Genomic DNA, 17,735 nt, shown 5'->3' on the forward strand with positions numbered 1-17,735 from the left:
TTGTGTTAGGTTAGTGTTGAGTTATGTTGAGTATTGAGTTATGTTGATATTGAGTTAGTTTTGATTTAGATATGTTAACACAACTTAACTTAACATTAACTCAACTCAACTCAATACTCAACTTAACCCATCTGAACATTAACATAACTCAACTCAATATCAACCTAACTCAACTCAACATTAACTAAATACTAACCCAAACTAACCCAAAACAACTGGACATGATAATGGTTTTATTTAACTAGGGTTTAGGGTTCTTCTTAAGAGTGTTAAGAAGTGTCTTCTTACTTTTCTCAAACTGCTTTTTAAGCTTATCAGTGATTGTATCTTGGGGAATATCTGCACTACCGATATAATTGACCCCTCGAACAATCTCTGCTTTTGGAGTTGACTCGGTGTAACTACTGCTTTTCATAGCACCTCCTAGACTATTGGGACTGTACGGTGATTTCTCTCCTTCCTTTTGAATGTTCTTAAACATACCTAGACGCATACTTCCTTCTGAACCAACAGAAATAGTACCTGGTACTCTTCTAACGGCCTTTTTAGGTTGAGGTGCTTCTGTTTCAATAGGTTTTAAGGCTTTAGAAGACCTGGAAGATGTTTTAACCTCTTTAAACTCAGTTGAATCTTCTGAGTCATTAGAAGCCGATTGAGATTCTGAATCTGAATCAGCAACTAATTGTAACTTACTCTTAGGTCCTCTACTTGTAGGCGGAAGTACAACTACTGGCTTAGATCGAGTCGGTTGGTGCCTTTTAAGTGGCAGTTGACCCGACTTTAATAACTGCACGTACTGCTGGGCTTCAGCACTCTTAAAATACTCAGGCGTTAAGGGATCAGTTGTTTTAGCTAAGTACCACTCTAAAAAAGTCGCATTACTAGCTTGGCGAAAAGGAACTAGATATTCTTCCGAAACTGCATCAAGTAATAGAGATCTAACTGAGCATACAGACGTACCAAGCTCTCTAAAAGCCCCAGAACATTGAGTGCAACAGAGAACACCAAAAGGAAAGCAACCCCAAGTAGGATTTTTACCTTCACAAACCACACAAGTCTTATTACCAGCCTTGTCAGCTATTCTTGCGTCCATAAAATAATAAACAGCACAGTACTAGTACTAATACTGAGTTGGTCTAGGCCGGGACAACTCTAAGACAGATCTGGTTTGAGAAGATAGCAATAGTCTCACCAAGCAAAATAACAAGTAACCAATAAGCTTAAACCATCTGTCTAACTCAATACAAACCCAACTCAATAACCAAAGTAAAACAACTTATCATTCAATTTCAAAACAAACTAAATATTCACACCAATGTACTATACCAATAGGATCATTATTGAGTTAAGTATTGGGTTGAGTTAAGTATTGGGTTGGGTTAAGTTGGGTTGGGTTAAGTTGAGTATTGGGTTGGGTTGGGTTGAGCTGAGTATTGAGTTGGATTGGGTTGGGTTAGTATTGAGTTGGGTTAAGTTGAGTATTGGGTTGAGTTGAGTTGAGTATTGAGTTAAGTTAAGTATTGGACTAACCCAGCTAGAATATTACTACACTACACCTAACTCAATACTAACTTAACCTAACTCACTACTTAACTCAAATGAGGGACTAGCAATTGGATATTAAACTAAACTAAACTGGACATATCGGATCAATAAACTAGCTCAATAAATAGACTATTTATGAAATAATAAGCTCATTAGAGATAAAGAGAGTTGGCGAAAACAATATCTCTTTTAACTAGAGAAATAGCAGCTGAGAACTTGTTCTCCATTTCGACATTGCCAATGAGTTTGGAAGCCCGACACATTTCCTTAAGTACTTCTTCCAAGCGGCGGAAGCACCTAATCACACTGCCTTCAAAGACATCAGTTGTGCTACAGATTTCCGCAAAACTGTACCCTTCTGTCCAGCGATAGACTACATCCATCAGTTTAGGACAAAACTTCTCAATGTACTCCTTAGCCACGAATTGTGGATCAATTCTTTGGAATTCACCTACTAAACGATCAACTGTTGTTTTTAAGATAGTATAGGCCGCTTGACTTTCAGTAGATAGAGTAAAATCATCCGATTTCTCATCAAAGACAACACAGCTCAGTAAAGAACAAATCCGACCGGCTGATAACTTACTAAACTCATTGTTAAATAACATTTCAGTTAAAAGTAACTCATCTCCACTACTTATCTCACTCGCTACTTTACCTTTGATTAAAACATTCCGATCTACCACATAGGAAAGTGCTTGTAAGATCTTACGCTTGTTATTATACTCATCAATCATAACCAGTCGAGTCTTTTGCACTTGGACTTTCAACTCTTGAACTGTTCTTTGTAAAGTTTCACTCAATGCATACTCCCGGGCTAGTAACTTTATCTCGGCTCTAGTCGCTTTGGATCGGTTCATAATAAACTCTTGCCTTAAGACTTCACATTGGGCACTCATTGCTTGCAAATTCTTATCTATTTCATCGGGTAGACCAAAGTCCTTAGGCGTACACCATTCACTTGGTGATACTTGCAAGTCCGGTAATGTCTCTGACATCTTCCTTTTCTTGCGCTCATCAAAGTACGTCTTAACTACTTTAGCTACCGAAGTATGTCGATCAATAGGCACTGATTTCTTAGATAACTTAACTACAGCACTTAAAAGTACTTCCTCAATTCGGCCACTTTCACCAATCACTTGTAACTGATTGTTTTTAAAAACAAAAACAACCGCCGGTTCTTCCTTTATCTCAGCCATTAAATCGGGATAACTCACCTTACAACTCCCAAACGTCTCCTCTTTCGGGACGTTTCGCCGGATCATCACTACCCGACCCGGGGCCAAGTGCGTACTCAGTACTCCCTCCGGGAACAGTAAACTAGCCGCCTTACTTAAGGCCAGCTTTAAACGGAAGAATCTCATTATTTCCTTACTCCCTTCTAACTTAGCTAACCTGGCCGTATATTGCTCAGTTATCTCACTTAAACCCTTACTTAAAGCCACCACTTCCAAGAACAAAGTCTTACCAGCAATCTCTTGTCTAAACTGCAAGAAAGAGTGCTTAATAATATACTCTTCATCCATTCCATCTAGACGTAGAATATTAAGTATAGTATTATAAGATAACCTAAAAGCACTATCTAAGGGATTAGAAGGACCATGTAAAACCTTCTTAATCTCCTGTTCACTCACTGAAGTCCCAGATTCTAAAGCCAAAATAACATTCCCAATCTTATCTGTACCTCGTCGACCAGCACGTCCACTCATCTGAATATACTCACCACTCGTTACAAACCGCGTACTTACTCCATCAAACTTCTTAATACTCGTAAAGACCACCGATTTAGCCGGCATGTTCAAACCAATTGAGAAAGTCTCAGTGGCAAAGAGAACTTTCAACAAGTTTTCCTGGAAGAGAATCTCAATGATTTCCTTAACAATCGGTAGAAGTCCAGAATGATGGACACCAATCCCACGATGTAACATTGATTTTAAACCAGTAATTTGTTCTAACTTCCTATCTTCTTCTCTTAAACTATTCAAAGCATTACTAAAGATCGTTTCAATCAACTCTTTCTCTTCCGACGTATTGAAATCAAACTCCTCTTTAGCCGCAATGGCATAACTCTCACACTCCTTACGACGGAAAGAGAAGACAATAGTTGGTAAGTTCTTAGTAGCCTGTAAAATATTGATTATCTCCACTACATTAATACTCTCCCGACGTCTATTGTAATTACTTCGATTGTTCTTACGCGTATCTCCATTTTGATCTTTAGGAATCCGCATAAAATTGTGATTTTGAAAAACACCATCCTTATCTACTACTAAAAATACCTTATCACTAACTCCTACTAAACTCTGTCCCGATCGCACACTTACTTTCCGGCCCGGCTGATTACTGTAAATATAATGCTCCAAGGGAGTAGGTCTTTTCTCAGTATAAATAACATGACAAGGCTGCTTATGAATACTCACTATCCAACGCGCAAACTCAGCAGCATTAGGAATAGTAGCACTCAGAAAGATAAACCGAATAGAAGATGGCAGTAAAATAATACTTTCCTCCCAAACTACACCTCTTTCTCGATCGCGCATATAATGTACTTCATCAAAGACCACAAAATGGGTCTCTCTTAAGATTTCAGTCCCTCGATAAATCATATTCCTTAAGATCTCAGTTGTCATTACAATACACGTACTATCTGGATTTAAAGTGACGTCACCAGTCATTAGACCTACATCACCAAACTTCTCATTCAGTTCACGGTACTTCTGATTACTCAGTGCTTTAATTGGCGAAGTGTAAATCACCCGTTGCTTGCGCAGAATAGAAAGATGGATGGCATACTCAGCAATCAAAGTCTTACCTGCACTAGTATGAGCACTTACTAGAACACTCTCATCACGTTCTAAACACTGTAAAGCCAGTTCTTGAAATCTATCCAGTTGAAAAGGATAAGTACATCGTATCTCCATCGTACTACTAGCTAAGCCCAAGTAGGGAAAAGCCCGTGGGGCAATACAGAAATGACGAACTGCATTCTTATCAGCAGTCTCCACAAAACTATCTATCTCTTCCGCATCATCTAAAAACTCTCCTAGTTCATCAAGTACATTAAGATTATCATTTGGACCAGTATTGATTTTGTTATCACTATTACTTTTGATTTTGTTATCACTACTACCACTATTACTATCACCACCTACAAGATTACTACTATTATCACTACCTACAACATTACTAGCACTATCGCTTACACTAGAGTTATTGGCTAAATTGGGCACTAAATCCGAGATTTGCATGGGCTATCAAAAAAACCCGCAAAAGAATGGCCAGAGCGGGATTCGAACCCGCGCCTCCGAAGAGACCAGAGCCTTAATCTGGCGCCTTAGACCACTCGGCCATCTGACCACCCATTCAACCAATTCCAGCCAGCCCACCTAGACCTTCTTAAAGATGTCCCACCAAGTCCAATTCCAATTCCAATTCCAATCTATGGATTTCTTTCATAAATAGCCCATCTCCATTTGTTTTTATGCCAGAGACTGAACAAATACTTAAGAATCTCGCCGAAACCAATAAGGATATCTTTAATGATACTCCAGCCCAAATTAGAGTCCGTACTAAACTGATTGAAAATGAGGTTCGTATGCTTAAAAGTCATATCTCAGCGATGACGTATGATTGTGAAATGAAGAAAGAACGTGTTCATGAAAACATGCAAAAGATTGAGTTGAATAAGCAATTACCCTTTTTGGTAGGAAATGTAGTTGAAATTCTTGATTTAGAATCGGCTGAACCTCAATCTGGTGCTAATGTAGATGAAACTACTTCTAAACAAGGTTTGTGTGCAGTAGTGAAGACTTCTAATCGGATTACGACTTTTTTACCCTTTGTTGGACTAATTCCGGCCGAAGAGTTACAACCGGGTGATTTAGTAGCCTTACATAAGGAGACGAACATAGTCTTTGAAAAGTTGGAAACGGATTATGATGTTCGGGTTAAGGCTATGGAGTTAGATGAGAAACCAAAAGATTCGTATGAAGATATTGGTGGTTTAGAAAAGCAAATGGAAGAATTACATGAAGGTATTATCTTATCTATTACTCATCCGGAGAAGTTCAAAAGACTGAATATTAAGCCGCCAAAAGGTGTGCTGATGTACGGTCCACCGGGAACGGGTAAGACTTTGATGGCTCGAGCTTGTGCGGCTAAGACTGGAGCGACATTCTTGAAACTAGCTGGTCCTCAACTCGTGCAGATGTACATTGGTGATGGGGCTAAGTTAGTACGAGATGCATTTGCTTTAGCGATAGCTAAGGCTCCTACTATCATTTTTATTGATGAAATAGATGCGATTGGGACAAAACGGAGTGATTCAGATAGTATTGGGGATCGGGAAGTGCAAAGGACTATGTTGGAGTTACTTAATCAGTTGGACGGATTTTCAGATGCGGCTAATGTTAAGGTGATTGCAGCTACTAATCGGGTTGATATTCTTGATCCGGCTTTGTTACGTTCGGGTCGGTTTGATCGTAAGATTGAGTTTCCATTGCCGAATAAGGAAGGACGGAAGCGTATTCTGCAAATCCATTCACGGAAGATGGCGATGGATCCAGCCGTGAACCATGAAGAGTTAGCACGTTCAACAGAAGGATTTAATGGGGCGCAGTGTAAGGCCGTTTGTGTGGAAGCTGGTATGATAGCTTTACGAGCAGGCCGGGATGTAATCACGCAAAATGATATGATTGATGGTGTTCAGGAGATTCTGTCTACTAAAAAGACTAATCTGCACTACTTCTCATAAGCCAGCAATAAATCGTGATTGACTATCTTCTAAATAGTTTACTTGAATTAAGTTGAGTTTAGTTTGGGTTTGGTTTAAGTTAAGTTTAAGTTAAGTTTGAGTTGGGTTTAGTTTAAGTTAAGTTGGGTTTGGTTTATTAGTGGTCTTTGTAGTAGTAGTATTTGTATTCGTATTTGTAGTATTCGTATTGGTATTTATTGGGTTAGTAGTAGTAGTAGATGTCTTATTCGAATTTGCAGTAAACAAGTTAGATATTGACTACCTTACCAGCCAATTAAATGATCTTGAAATCTTAACTAGTCCAATAAGATAGCAGTAAGTTTATTATTAACGCAAGCCATTTGTGCTTCTTCTACTTATTTGTGCTTCTTCTACTTATTTGTGTTTCTTGTACTAGTATCAAAGTTCCACCCATTATCAATACTATACCAACACAAGTAGATATCTAATACTAACACAACACAACACAATACCAACTCAACTTAATACATAATCAATAAATTGAACCCAAACTAAACTAACTTATTATGACGTCATCTTATTCCAACTCAACCGTATTTATTTAATAAATGGTACCCACACTTATCTCAAGTTATTTCAAGTACTATCTTTAATAGAGGATGTATTTAGTTAGGATTAGGTTGGTATTAGGTTGGTATAATAACTTAACTTAACTTAAACTCAAATCAATTTATTGTTATCTTCTTATCTCAACTTAACTCAATCTAACTTAACTCAATCTAACTCAATCTAACTCAACTCAACCCAATACTTAATTCAGTTAATTTCTCTTCTGGCGTTTACTCTTTCCTAATCTGAACTTCTTCTTCATGACCTTCTTACCAGGCCGGGGTGCTTGTCCTTCTGGATTAGATTTAGCAGTGGCCATGAGTTGTTTGACCTTCTCTTCTACTTGCGCTTTTTTACGGACATCTTCCTTCTTCGGCCGTGCAACTCTTTGTGGCTTTCTGGCCTCTACTTTGGGATCCTCTATCTCGCGCATCTCTTTCTTGGACTTAACTCGCTTCCCAGGCAGCATTACTAAAGGAATGTGAAGGCTTGAATGCTTAGTTAGTATTGGTAAAACTGAATTAACTGCCGATTGAAAGACTTTCTCTCGTTTGATTGATTCTTCAACTGAAATATCGGCAACGGCGACTGTAAGTGAATAGACCATAAAAAGTTTTACAGGCGATGGATAAAAGAACTCTAGGTGGGAAGCGAAAGCTTGTTTTTGTTCCAAAGATACCGGTTGGGGGTCCAGATGGAAGTCTTAAGGAAAAGTCGGTAAAATCAGAAAGTCTGGAGATTGGAGATGGGCCAATTGGACTGTTTCAGATGGAAAAAGAGAGTAAAGAGGTTAAAAATGAGCGAATTAAGATACCAGTTAAAGATTTAAAATCAAAAATAAGTAGTTCAAGTGTTTCCTTATTAGGAAATTCAAAAGAAGAACCTTTTTTATTTCGATCAGTGGCGGGTGATGATGTTTTTGCTGAAGATTTAGCTAAACTAGGGGAAGGACCGATTACTGGCTTGAATTTAGAGAAGAAAAGTTCGATCTATAGTGATACAACTAGTAGAGAGGAGTTTGAAAATGAATCAAGATATCTTTTGCAAATGCCAGCTATCTTACCAGAAGATAATCAGACTCAGATAAGGGGTAAGTTAAGGATTGAAGATGATGGGCGGATGACTTTAATTGTGCGTGGTCGAGAGAGTCCAGGGAGTAGTCCGCGGAACTTTGAGTTTTCTTTGACTATGTCCGAGATGGGTACAGCTCAGGAAGCTTTTAAGCAGCAGGTTGGGGGAGAAGAAGGGAGTAAAGTCTTTGTGAGTCAAGGGAGTATTAAGAAGAAGCTCATTTCGCAGATTAAATAGATATTGTATTGAGTTTAGTATTGAGTTGGGTTTAGTATGATATTGGGTTGAGTTGAGTTGATTTTGATTTTGATTTTAGTATGATATTTTGATTAAACTGTGGGTGAGTGATTTAATGATTTGGATTAGTGGTCGTTTATCTAACTTTATTTCTTATCTATATACTCTTGTCTGGATTGAGTGGGGTGTCAAAGTATTATTTGTTGGTGGCTTAGAGATCTTTATTGGGGCTGACTTAATGGATTAGTACGTGGATGTAGTATGTGGATGTAGTATGTGGATGTAGTACGTGATAATTGATGACCTATCATATTTGGTGATTGATTGATTGGTTTGTAGTTGGGTTAGCTGATTTGTGATGCTATTATTGGCAATTAAACGGATCAGTAAAAACCAATCAAACGGTTTTGATTAAAAATCAAAAATATTGGTTGTTGATAGGTAACAATCAGTGGACAATACATAATAAAGTCATTTATGTGGACCGTTAAGCAATCTACAGGAGTAAATCATGGGGTTAAAAGTATAAATATAGATGAAATCAATTCATTATGGGAAGATCAATGAAGTTAGTGCCGCTCTTACAAGCGGTAGTCTATCTTGGCTATGTCTGGGCTTCTGCAGACGCAACTGTCACTCCTACGGCACAACAGCCGGGTGCGACATCAAGTGTTGGGAAGACGCCAGATACAACAACCACTCCAACTACAGAAACCACTGCGACAGAGACACCGGCTGCACCCGAGGCAACTGATGCGCCTGCTACTAAAGATCAAGAACTGAACCTCATGCTCAGTAAAACGAAACGGATGTTCATGAACAAAGCCCCGGGACCCTCTTTGACAATTGATAAGGACGTTGTTGATCAAGCTCTCGAGCTCAGCAAGACAGCCACCGATTTCCTTGGTAGTGAAGAAGGAAAGAAGATAGAAGAGGCTAAGCGCAAGAACTTTGGCGACCAGCTTAAGAGCGCAAATGAGAACATTTCTAGGGCCCACCTGGATTGGAGCACTCATTTGGAGACCTTGGGTTCTGGTTTCGATAAACTGAAGGAGTGTGCTGATGCTCAAAAGAGCACCTGGGAAAAGATCAAACCCGAACTCCAAAGCAAAAGCGCCTTCAAGAAGCTTTTCGGGCTTGACAAGGCCCAACGTGCTGGAGAGGCCGAAATTCATGAAGATGATAGAGTTAAGAAGGATATGTTTGATACAATCATCCACCAATGTAACACATTCTATGAAAAAGAGCAGCCTGTTGATAAGCTTCTTCGTCAGAAGTCTGTGGTTTTGAATGCCGTTAAGGAAAAAACAACAGCAAATGATAAGAAAAAGATCATTGCTGACATTACCAAAGCGACTCTTTTGGGAAAGAGGTACCATGTTCTGCACCAATACTACTTAACTCCAAACACTATAACACCCGGAAAGATTCAGTACGAACTCGGAAAAACCTACCATCTGCTGATTAACTTCTTTGCTAACTTAGATTCCACTGAAATCTACCAGCGTCAGAAGACCGAAGCTGATACTGGCGACGCCAAAGAGTTTGCGGCCGGTCAGAAAGAAATCAACCGACTCTACACCAAATCTATCTCTTACTACATTCCAGCCATCAACTACCAAGCCTTAGCTATTGTACACACACCAACCAACAACGCAGAGTATACAAAAGTTGGATCTGAAATCACATCCTTCTATAGCTTGATCCAAGAAAAGATCAGAACATCTGGCAATTCACTTAAAATGAAGGCGTGGTTAACTGCGAGTTGGTCACAACGTTTGAAGACTCTTGAAACCGTTCACACTTCGTTAGTAAAAGCAGCCATGAGCGCTCTTTCAGCGAATCCCGATACTGGTATGATCAAAGAAACTTTAGAAGCGACCAAGCAACTGCCGGGTAACACTAAAGCGACCATCGACTTGACCAGCCCCAATCTATGCACTGGCCGGGAAGTACACGCCTGGTTTGCTGATCCAAACGCCAATGAAGGTGAGTGGGGTGGCAACGCGGTTATGAACATGATTCGACGCGTTGGTCTGTACCTTCGGTCTGTCATGGGACGATTGTCAACCCACATTGCTTCAGTGTTTGCTGATATAACTTGGTCGGCCAATCTATGTCGAGGCTTACTTGATAACGAGAAGGATACTCTACAACAAATTGCCCATCGTTTAGATAAGATTGGGAGTTTGTTACAGAACTTATCTACAGTGCTCTTTATGTCTAGTGAGTATAAAAACGCAGCGTATATTGATATTGACGCTATCTGCAAGGACAGATCTGGTATGTACATTTCCTTCCTACTCTGGTCCAAAGTCGGTTACATCCGAAGAACAAAGAAGATCGCCGTGCCGGAATTCAGTTACACCCACGAAGCAGCCAATACTATCCAGAGTTTATCTCTACGTGATAAAGAGTTAGAGAAAGGTGCCCTAGTTACTTATGTATCCAAACCAGACTTCTTATTCCAAGAGCCTAAGACTGTGAAGGTTTTAACCGTAGTTAACAATGTTGTTGAGGAATACATCAAGTCTATTAAAGGCCTACCAGAAACCATTTGCTCTCCCGACTCCAAAGCCTTCTTCGGTAGTGGCCTCGCTGACCTCCATGCTGTTGCTAGTGCACATGTCTGTGCTAAATACTTCGCTGGAGATAGTGATAAGTCTATTGCAAGCTTGTCTAAATTCATGGATGACTGTGTTGCGGCTACTAACAAGAAAATTGAGAGAACTAACTTTGTTGAGGCTATCTCTGCAATCAAAAATCTTGACACGTCATTTATTACTTTGACCTCATGGCTTGAGGAAGGTGACAAGAAAGCGGCTGTTGGCACAATACTTGCAGAGCATCAGACAACCAATCCTAGCACTACTATTGACACGACTGCCAGGAATGTTGTAGACGCTAACAATGTTATTCAAGCAGATCTTACCAAGTTTGTTAGTGGGGTTAACTCAATCTTCTATCAGACCGAGGCTATGTTACATGCCTTTGACCCCAAGTATCCCGAACCGATCAAGCATCAAGAAGATCTATTGGATAAGGCCGAGGCTGCCATAACCAAACCACCCCAAATCAACAAACCCTCAGACGAGGAAGAAGAAGCTGCTACTCTGCCTACCGAGACTGCCGCTACCACAGAAAAGGGCTTCTTCTCAGAGCACGGCTGGCTCATCGCAATCATTGTATTGGCAGTGTTGGGTGGTCTAGGAGTCGGTGGATACTTCTATTATCAGAAAAAGCAGGCTGCAGCTGAGACATCCTAAATAAAAGGCTTTAACAGTACAGATACTTCTTTAAACGGCTAATCTATAAAGCTCAGGTCTATATCTACGTTTATAGAAACCAACTCAACATTCTGATTTGCTGTCCAATCTCCCGTATGATAAACAGACCTTCAATCCTATCTAAGTTCATAATTACCCAAAAAGGAAAAGTTGTGAAATACTGAATATACAAAAAAATCCAAACATTGATTGTTCCATAAATAAATAGAGTTGAGTTTAAGATTGAGTTAATATTAGAATAGGAGGTAGAGTTGGGGAGTCGGAGAGAAGGACAAAAAGTGCAGCACCTTGTGTTCCCACGCGGTCACCCATCGCAGTACTATCAAGGCTGTCACGGGCTTAACTTCGGAGATCGAACGGGATCCGGTGCTTACCCGAGCATATGGCCGCACATGTGTAGATTGAGTTAAGTTGAGATGTGGTTGAGTTGAGTATTGAGTTAAGTTGAGATGTGGTTGAGTTGAGTATTGAGTTAAGTTGAGATGTGGTTGAGTTGAGTATTGAGTTAAGTTGAGTTAAGTTAGGATGTGGTTAAGATGAGTTGAGTTGAGATTACAAACTTAATACTAACCTAATACTAACCTAATACCAACCTAATACCAACTTGATACTAAATAACTGATCAATAAATAAGGTAAAATAACAAATAACAACTAGATAAGATATAAACCAATTAAAAACCATATCAACTAACTAGATAACACTTTACTGTACTTTATTCTCTGGACTTAAACTGGCCGACCTTCAAAAGCATTTCCGTACGCTGCCTGCTCAGTTCATCATCATACGTAGCCCGGAGAGTAGTCGGGGAAGGGACTGTTCGGTCCAAGACCACACTAAGCGATCCCTGGACAACCAAACCCGCCTCTTCCTCCCAAACCGGCAAAGGCATCTCAGAAAGACCTTGATTGACCGTTTCAATGCTTTTCCAGTTTCCAACTAAGACGGACGGATCGACCTCTTGTGGGTACTGTTTAGCATGTTGAGCCATCTTCTCCAAGTACTTGCCCTCCAAGAACTTAGCATTAATCTTTTGATATCTGCGCTTGATAAGATCAGAAAGCACACTAATCGCTGATTTGTACTCATAATCTAATCGAGCTCTGACTGCCTCCACATTCTTCTCAAACCCACTTATCTCCTTCTCCAGCGCACTAATTGACTGCTGGGCCCGACTTTGCGCCCTTTCCACGGGCTCCGTCTCTTCCAGTAAAGCCAGCTTCAGATAATCACAAGCCTCAATATAACTAATCAATCTGTGCCGATTATTGGGTGCTTCAGCATGGGCACCAAAGATCCGGCATTGCGTGCAAACAGGAATCTTACACTCCGTGCAGAAGTAGTCAACTACAACGGCGGAATGATCACGGCAGTGCAAGAAGCGCTTCTTTCCCACTTGGTTGAAGTAGTACCGGACGTGTCTTTGCGTAAAAGAGTTATCATGAAACTTCATATCACAATCTGCACAAAAAGATGCCCGTTCGGCTAAACAAAAAGAGATTGATGTTTTGATTTGACAAAATTCACAAGTATCATTGTTTCTACTCTTCTCTTCCAGCCTACTATCATACGTAAACTCAACTTCTCCAATTATTAAGACTCTGCTCCTATCTGGGACAATATAACTATAGTTTGATAAGCTTTTTGATCTTTTGAATTCAGAGATCACCTCTTCAATATTGGTGCTTGTTTGGGTGACTAGGAAGGAGTCGTAGCCTTTGGGTGGCTTACAATTAAGAGCATATTCCTGTGAAGTGAAAAGTGGGTTGCCAATGGCTAAGTGGCAGTAGAGTAGCTTATGATGGGTTTGGGCGGGATCGATTGGGACACCAAAGAGAGGGGCTGTGATATGACCGCTCTTTTGCTCCTGAATGAAGGCTGGGATGATCTTTTGGGACTTGTACTTCTTAAGGAATTGTAAGGGTTCTAGCCGACTGGGATCGTGTAGGTGAATGCGATCTACAGTTAGGGTAGCTGAATCAAGTAGGAAACGCAATTGGTACTCAATGTCCTCCATATATTGCCAAACAAAAAATATTAAAATAGAAAGGGCCTAGCCTGATAGGTCTGATAGGTTAGGTGGGTGCTGGATTGGTGTTTGGATTGTTCTGAGGTTGGTAGATAGGAAAGATATGACGGTTGATTTTGATTAGCGTTTAATTCTTAAAATTTTTGATAAATTGAGTAAGGTTTAGTTAGTGATAACGTATTTAATTTTTAGATAACAGTAAATTAGTGTTATATTATGTTTGTGTTAGTATTGGGTTGAGTTTGGGTTGGGTTTGGGTTTGGGTTGAGTTGGATTGGGTTAGGGTTGAGTTGAGTTTGGGTTTAGGTTGGGTTTAGGTTGGGTTAGGGTTGTGTTGTGATTTAGATAGCAACACCATGTGTTTGGTCTTTGTTATTGTCATGCCCATGGGGGAAAGGTCCCTCTTAATCAATACTGACTCATCCAAAGATAAATAAACGTGCCAGACTCTCTGTTCTTTATTCATGTAGTGGGCTTCTTGAGTGCCACAGTTGGTTGTCAAGAAGGTGTAGCGTATTGGATGCGTTCTTTAGATTTTTCAGTTAGAGACTCGTCTCTTCCATCAGATATATAACGCTCGCTTATCTCTTTGAAAGGTCTCTATATCACCCTCTTTTTAATCTCGATCTCATAATTTCTATCTATCTTTATCTAAGGGTTGTAAATTCACTACTAATTAATTGCTTATCTCGGGTTAGGTTAGGATTGGGTTAGGATTGGGGTTGAAACATCACGTAACTTAGATGATGTCGAACAATAAATACTTGTTTAATACTAACTCGTCCGCCAATTAAATAGTGTTGGAAACTCCCATACACAACAGCTTGTGTTTGGTTTTTGTTAGATAAGCCTATATTTAGATGTCATTGGTAGTTGTCATTAACTCTATACTAACTTTATGCTATACCAACTAAATACTATACTATACCAACTCAATACTATACTATACTAACTCAATACTATACTATACCATAGTAGGTTGAGAAGGCGGTGGGATTACTTGGGGGGGTTCTGGGCTGTGATGGCGATGGCGATGAGGGCGAGGGCAGATGATGAGATGGCGGAGATCCCAAGGATTGGGATGAGGGTGGCTGAGATCAAGGTGGCGGAAGTGAGGCCGGTGAGGATGGTTGCGCCGATGGTGGTGCAGAAGAAGAGACCACTGATGATGGAAACAACTGAGGAAAGAATCATGGCTGGGAAGAAGGTAAGGGGGAAACCGAGTTTAGCGTCGGAGAGGGTGTTGGAATCATTGATGGAATCGTGGAAACTGGTGCCGTTTATGCCAGCTAGGACGAGGGCGTACTGAGTACAGAGGCCGATGGAAAGGTCGAGGAGTTTTAGTAGACTGGTGATAAGCCCATAGATAGCAAGTAGAGCGTTGCGGATGGAACGTGGATTGCGACGGTTGAAGATCTCTTTCTTGCTGGCGAACTGAAGGATGGATCGGGCGGCAAGGAGGATAGTTTGCAGTATTGTGCCTAGGAAAATAGTACCGCATGATTGGATGATTTGCTGGAAACCGGAATGAATAATTGACAATGTGCTGGATGTGATGCCGGGCGCTAAGATCGAGAAAATGTGTGCAAAGAAGACATCGCCGGCATGGATAATAAAGACAAGGGCCCAAACAGTGCCCACAAACGCAGTCCAAAAGAATATTGGGTACTGCTCGTTGCCCACTGCTGGGTTTTGGTAGTTGACGATAAAAGCCGCCCAGACAATAAACAAGAAAGGACCGATAAGAATAAGTCCTCCAAAAAGATAGGATAGGAGGATGGGTTGGTTCTTTAGAAGAAGCTCAGCGACTATTTTGAGCAAGTCAGCAGCCTTTTGGAGACGATGGAAGATAACAATGTAGACAATTAGAGAGATAATAAACCAGAGCACACACTCGATAATAAGTAGATCTGTGCGTGGGAAGACCAGTAGAGCGGCAATTGGGGCGACAAGCATAGTAAGAATGTAAGAGACGTGAATAGTAATTAATGGGATAGCTCGCAGCAGAAAGAGAACGACCTCTAAAACTCCCAAGCTAATGGCAATAGGTAGAACTATGGTCAAGAAAATACTAGTCCACGTAATCTGGCTTAGAGCAATGGCCACTACATCTAGATTTTGAGTGGTTACTAAAAAGGCAAGACTGCCGCCAAGTAGAGCTAGAACTGATGTAATCAATACTCCGACCCAAAGTTTATCGGCCATAACTCGTTCGTTAAGCACCTCGGTTGTTGGAGCTCGCGGTGGTGTGCTTGAGATGTGGATGGGGGCGGGCTTAGGTTGAATTACATCTGCATCGCCAGTTGTAACTGTTTTCATATCAGAGATTAAATTGTTTCGTTATAGGTTTTGCTTGTTGGTTGATTAATGGCTGATTTTGGTTGGTCCTAGTTGTGATTTGTCTAGCCAATCAGTCATCAGCTGCCGAAGAAACTGGGCTGCAGTGAACTAATGAGGATACAGAAGATAGAATTTATTATCATCTTGGTTTGGTATTGGGTTTGTTCGCATTAGTGGCTCTTAGCTCTAGCGTGTAGGTAAGATTGTGCTAAGAAGGTCGCTGCCACTGATGCTGCGCCGAAAGTGCACACTGCCGCAAAGACAATCCAGCCACAAGGATTTGATGCCAATAAGGTAGTTCCGCCTGGAATAGCTAAGATAGGAAGAGCGATCAGCATAGTAACTGAGGCCATAATAGAAGAGGATAAGAATGCTACTAGACACCCAGGCTCAACATTGTCTATCTTAGTTGAGTTCTTGATGGACTCAGTATAGCTAGTTCCTTCAACCGCCGCCGAAACAAAAACAAACTGGTGAATAATACCAACCACAACATCAATGATGTAAAGGAAAGCGCTCAAAATATAGTATAAGATCTTCACTACACACTCAACCATAGACGGGTTGTCGCTAAGTTTCTTGTGCTTAAGAAGATTTACGAATATACGGGCTGTTGTAATGATTGATTGGATTATAGACCCAATAAATATAGTTCCAGAGGTTTGCAGAACTCGCTGGAGTGCCGGTCCAATTCCCCACCGACTGGCGCCTGTGGCCTTGTTGCTTATATCAGTCGCTACTACAGTTGAGAAGTAAACGTCGGCGGCAAAGAACACAAAGTGAATCATGACCAAGTTTATGAAAAGAATGACCCAACTAAAGACAGGATAAGGAGACTTCTTGAGTGTTGGAAAGGCACTATGGCCAATTGATTCATTATTAACTGCAGCAACGATACTGATCAAAATCACTACTAAGCCAACTACTGCCGCGCCACATAACAAATAAGTAATGAGGGATAGCTGGTTTGATAGCAAAAATGATGCCGCCTTTGAAACCCTATCTGCTATACGATTGATATAGTCAAACAAAAAGAAATATATGACCACGGCCACAACCATCCATATTACTGCCCCAATGATCGCAAGTATCTCTTTTTGAGAAATAGCAGCATAGAACATTAGACCACCTGAAGTCAGCATGACTACCCAGTATGAAACATGCAAAGCTATTAACGGAATGACTCGTAAGATCCCCAAGAGTACTTCTGTCATAACAATGGCGGCAATTACCGGCAACACCATGGAAAATAGCATCTTCTGCCAAGTCAAATCGGCAGTCATCCTATCTACTTTGTCTATGTTGTTAGTAGTCACTAAAAAGAATGCTATCCCAGCAATCACTGCAATAATACTAAGCACCATAGCACCAAGCCAAAACTTGTCTTTAATTCGGTGCTTAAGCATTGATTTAGGATCAACTACTGATTTTTTATGCCCTATAGTTTTGATAACACCATCACTATCTATCGGATGAATCGGTTTCGTTCCAATTGCTACCATAATATCAAAAAAGTTTAATCTATTTATAACCCCCCCTGCAATCAGTATCTCCAATCTAATCTTAACTACTGGGTATGTCAAAACGCCCTAAATACTATCCAGCCCATATATTACCTTGATTCCTTCCTTGTTGATTAGTAGGTCCTTGTCTATCAGACGTTCTACTTATTTATTCGTAAATACAGTTATGGATACGTGTCTTTTTTATTTTCCTTTTTGGGTAATTTTTTTTGGACGGTGACGTCATCACCAAATTATTCTACTAACTCAATACAGCAACATATAAATATTAAACTGCCCCCTAAACACTAACTTAATACTAACCTAATAAATATCAACTTATTAATGCTATCTAATTAACCCTAACTTGGTTCTTTTATTTATGATCCGGGCCTGTGATT

General features: G+C 40.3%; 9 protein-coding genes across 9 annotated transcripts; 3 read left to right on the forward strand and 6 right to left on the reverse strand.

Annotated features, from left to right (window-relative positions):
• Positions 1-241: 241 nt before the first annotated feature.
• On the reverse strand, positions 242-1,093 carry NEHOM01_0608 (uncharacterized protein; the record flags this gene model as incomplete). Its single annotated transcript, XM_051489486.1, has 1 exon — positions 242-1,093. One exon carries the CDS (start codon positions 1,091-1,093, stop codon positions 242-244), a length of 852 nt encoding a protein of 283 aa, XP_051345446.1.
• A 604-nt stretch (positions 1,094-1,697) lies between these two features.
• NEHOM01_0609 (ATP-dependent RNA helicase DOB1) lies at positions 1,698-4,793 on the reverse strand (the record flags this gene model as incomplete). The annotated part of the gene is made up of 1 exon (XM_051489487.1): positions 1,698-4,793. One exon carries the CDS (start codon positions 4,791-4,793, stop codon positions 1,698-1,700), a length of 3,096 nt encoding a protein of 1,031 aa, XP_051345447.1.
• Positions 4,794-5,026: 233 nt separating this feature from the next.
• Positions 5,027-6,298, forward strand: NEHOM01_0610 (26S proteasome regulatory subunit T5; the record flags this gene model as incomplete). The annotated part of the gene is made up of 1 exon (XM_051489488.1): positions 5,027-6,298. One exon carries the CDS (start codon positions 5,027-5,029, stop codon positions 6,296-6,298), a length of 1,272 nt encoding a protein of 423 aa, XP_051345448.1.
• Positions 6,299-7,079: 781 nt separating this feature from the next.
• On the reverse strand, positions 7,080-7,475 carry NEHOM01_0611 (uncharacterized protein; the record flags this gene model as incomplete). Its single annotated transcript, XM_051489489.1, has 1 exon — positions 7,080-7,475. The coding sequence occupies one exon, from the start codon at positions 7,473-7,475 to the stop codon at positions 7,080-7,082; it is 396 nt and encodes a 131-aa protein (XP_051345449.1).
• A 17-nt stretch (positions 7,476-7,492) lies between these two features.
• Positions 7,493-8,176, forward strand: NEHOM01_0612 (uncharacterized protein; the record flags this gene model as incomplete). Its single annotated transcript, XM_051489490.1, has 1 exon — positions 7,493-8,176. One exon carries the CDS (start codon positions 7,493-7,495, stop codon positions 8,174-8,176), a length of 684 nt encoding a protein of 227 aa, XP_051345450.1.
• Positions 8,177-8,727: 551 nt separating this feature from the next.
• Positions 8,728-11,442, forward strand: NEHOM01_0613 (uncharacterized protein; the record flags this gene model as incomplete). The annotated part of the gene is made up of 1 exon (XM_051489491.1): positions 8,728-11,442. One exon carries the CDS (start codon positions 8,728-8,730, stop codon positions 11,440-11,442), a length of 2,715 nt encoding a protein of 904 aa, XP_051345451.1.
• Positions 11,443-12,178: 736 nt separating this feature from the next.
• Positions 12,179-13,480, reverse strand: NEHOM01_0614 (uncharacterized protein; the record flags this gene model as incomplete). Its single annotated transcript, XM_051489492.1, has 1 exon — positions 12,179-13,480. One exon carries the CDS (start codon positions 13,478-13,480, stop codon positions 12,179-12,181), a length of 1,302 nt encoding a protein of 433 aa, XP_051345452.1.
• Positions 13,481-14,488: 1,008 nt separating this feature from the next.
• On the reverse strand, positions 14,489-15,811 carry NEHOM01_0615 (uncharacterized protein; the record flags this gene model as incomplete). Its single annotated transcript, XM_051489493.1, has 1 exon — positions 14,489-15,811. One exon carries the CDS (start codon positions 15,809-15,811, stop codon positions 14,489-14,491), a length of 1,323 nt encoding a protein of 440 aa, XP_051345453.1.
• Positions 15,812-16,002: 191 nt separating this feature from the next.
• NEHOM01_0616 (uncharacterized protein) lies at positions 16,003-17,334 on the reverse strand (the record flags this gene model as incomplete). The annotated part of the gene is made up of 1 exon (XM_051489494.1): positions 16,003-17,334. One exon carries the CDS (start codon positions 17,332-17,334, stop codon positions 16,003-16,005), a length of 1,332 nt encoding a protein of 443 aa, XP_051345454.1.
• Between the last annotated feature and the right edge of the window lie 401 nt (positions 17,335-17,735).

Source organism: Nematocida homosporus, assembly GCF_024244095.1.
Source record: "Nematocida homosporus strain JUm1504 chromosome Unknown 4463, whole genome shotgun sequence".
NCBI classification, from domain to species: Eukaryota; Fungi; Microsporidia; genus Nematocida; species Nematocida homosporus.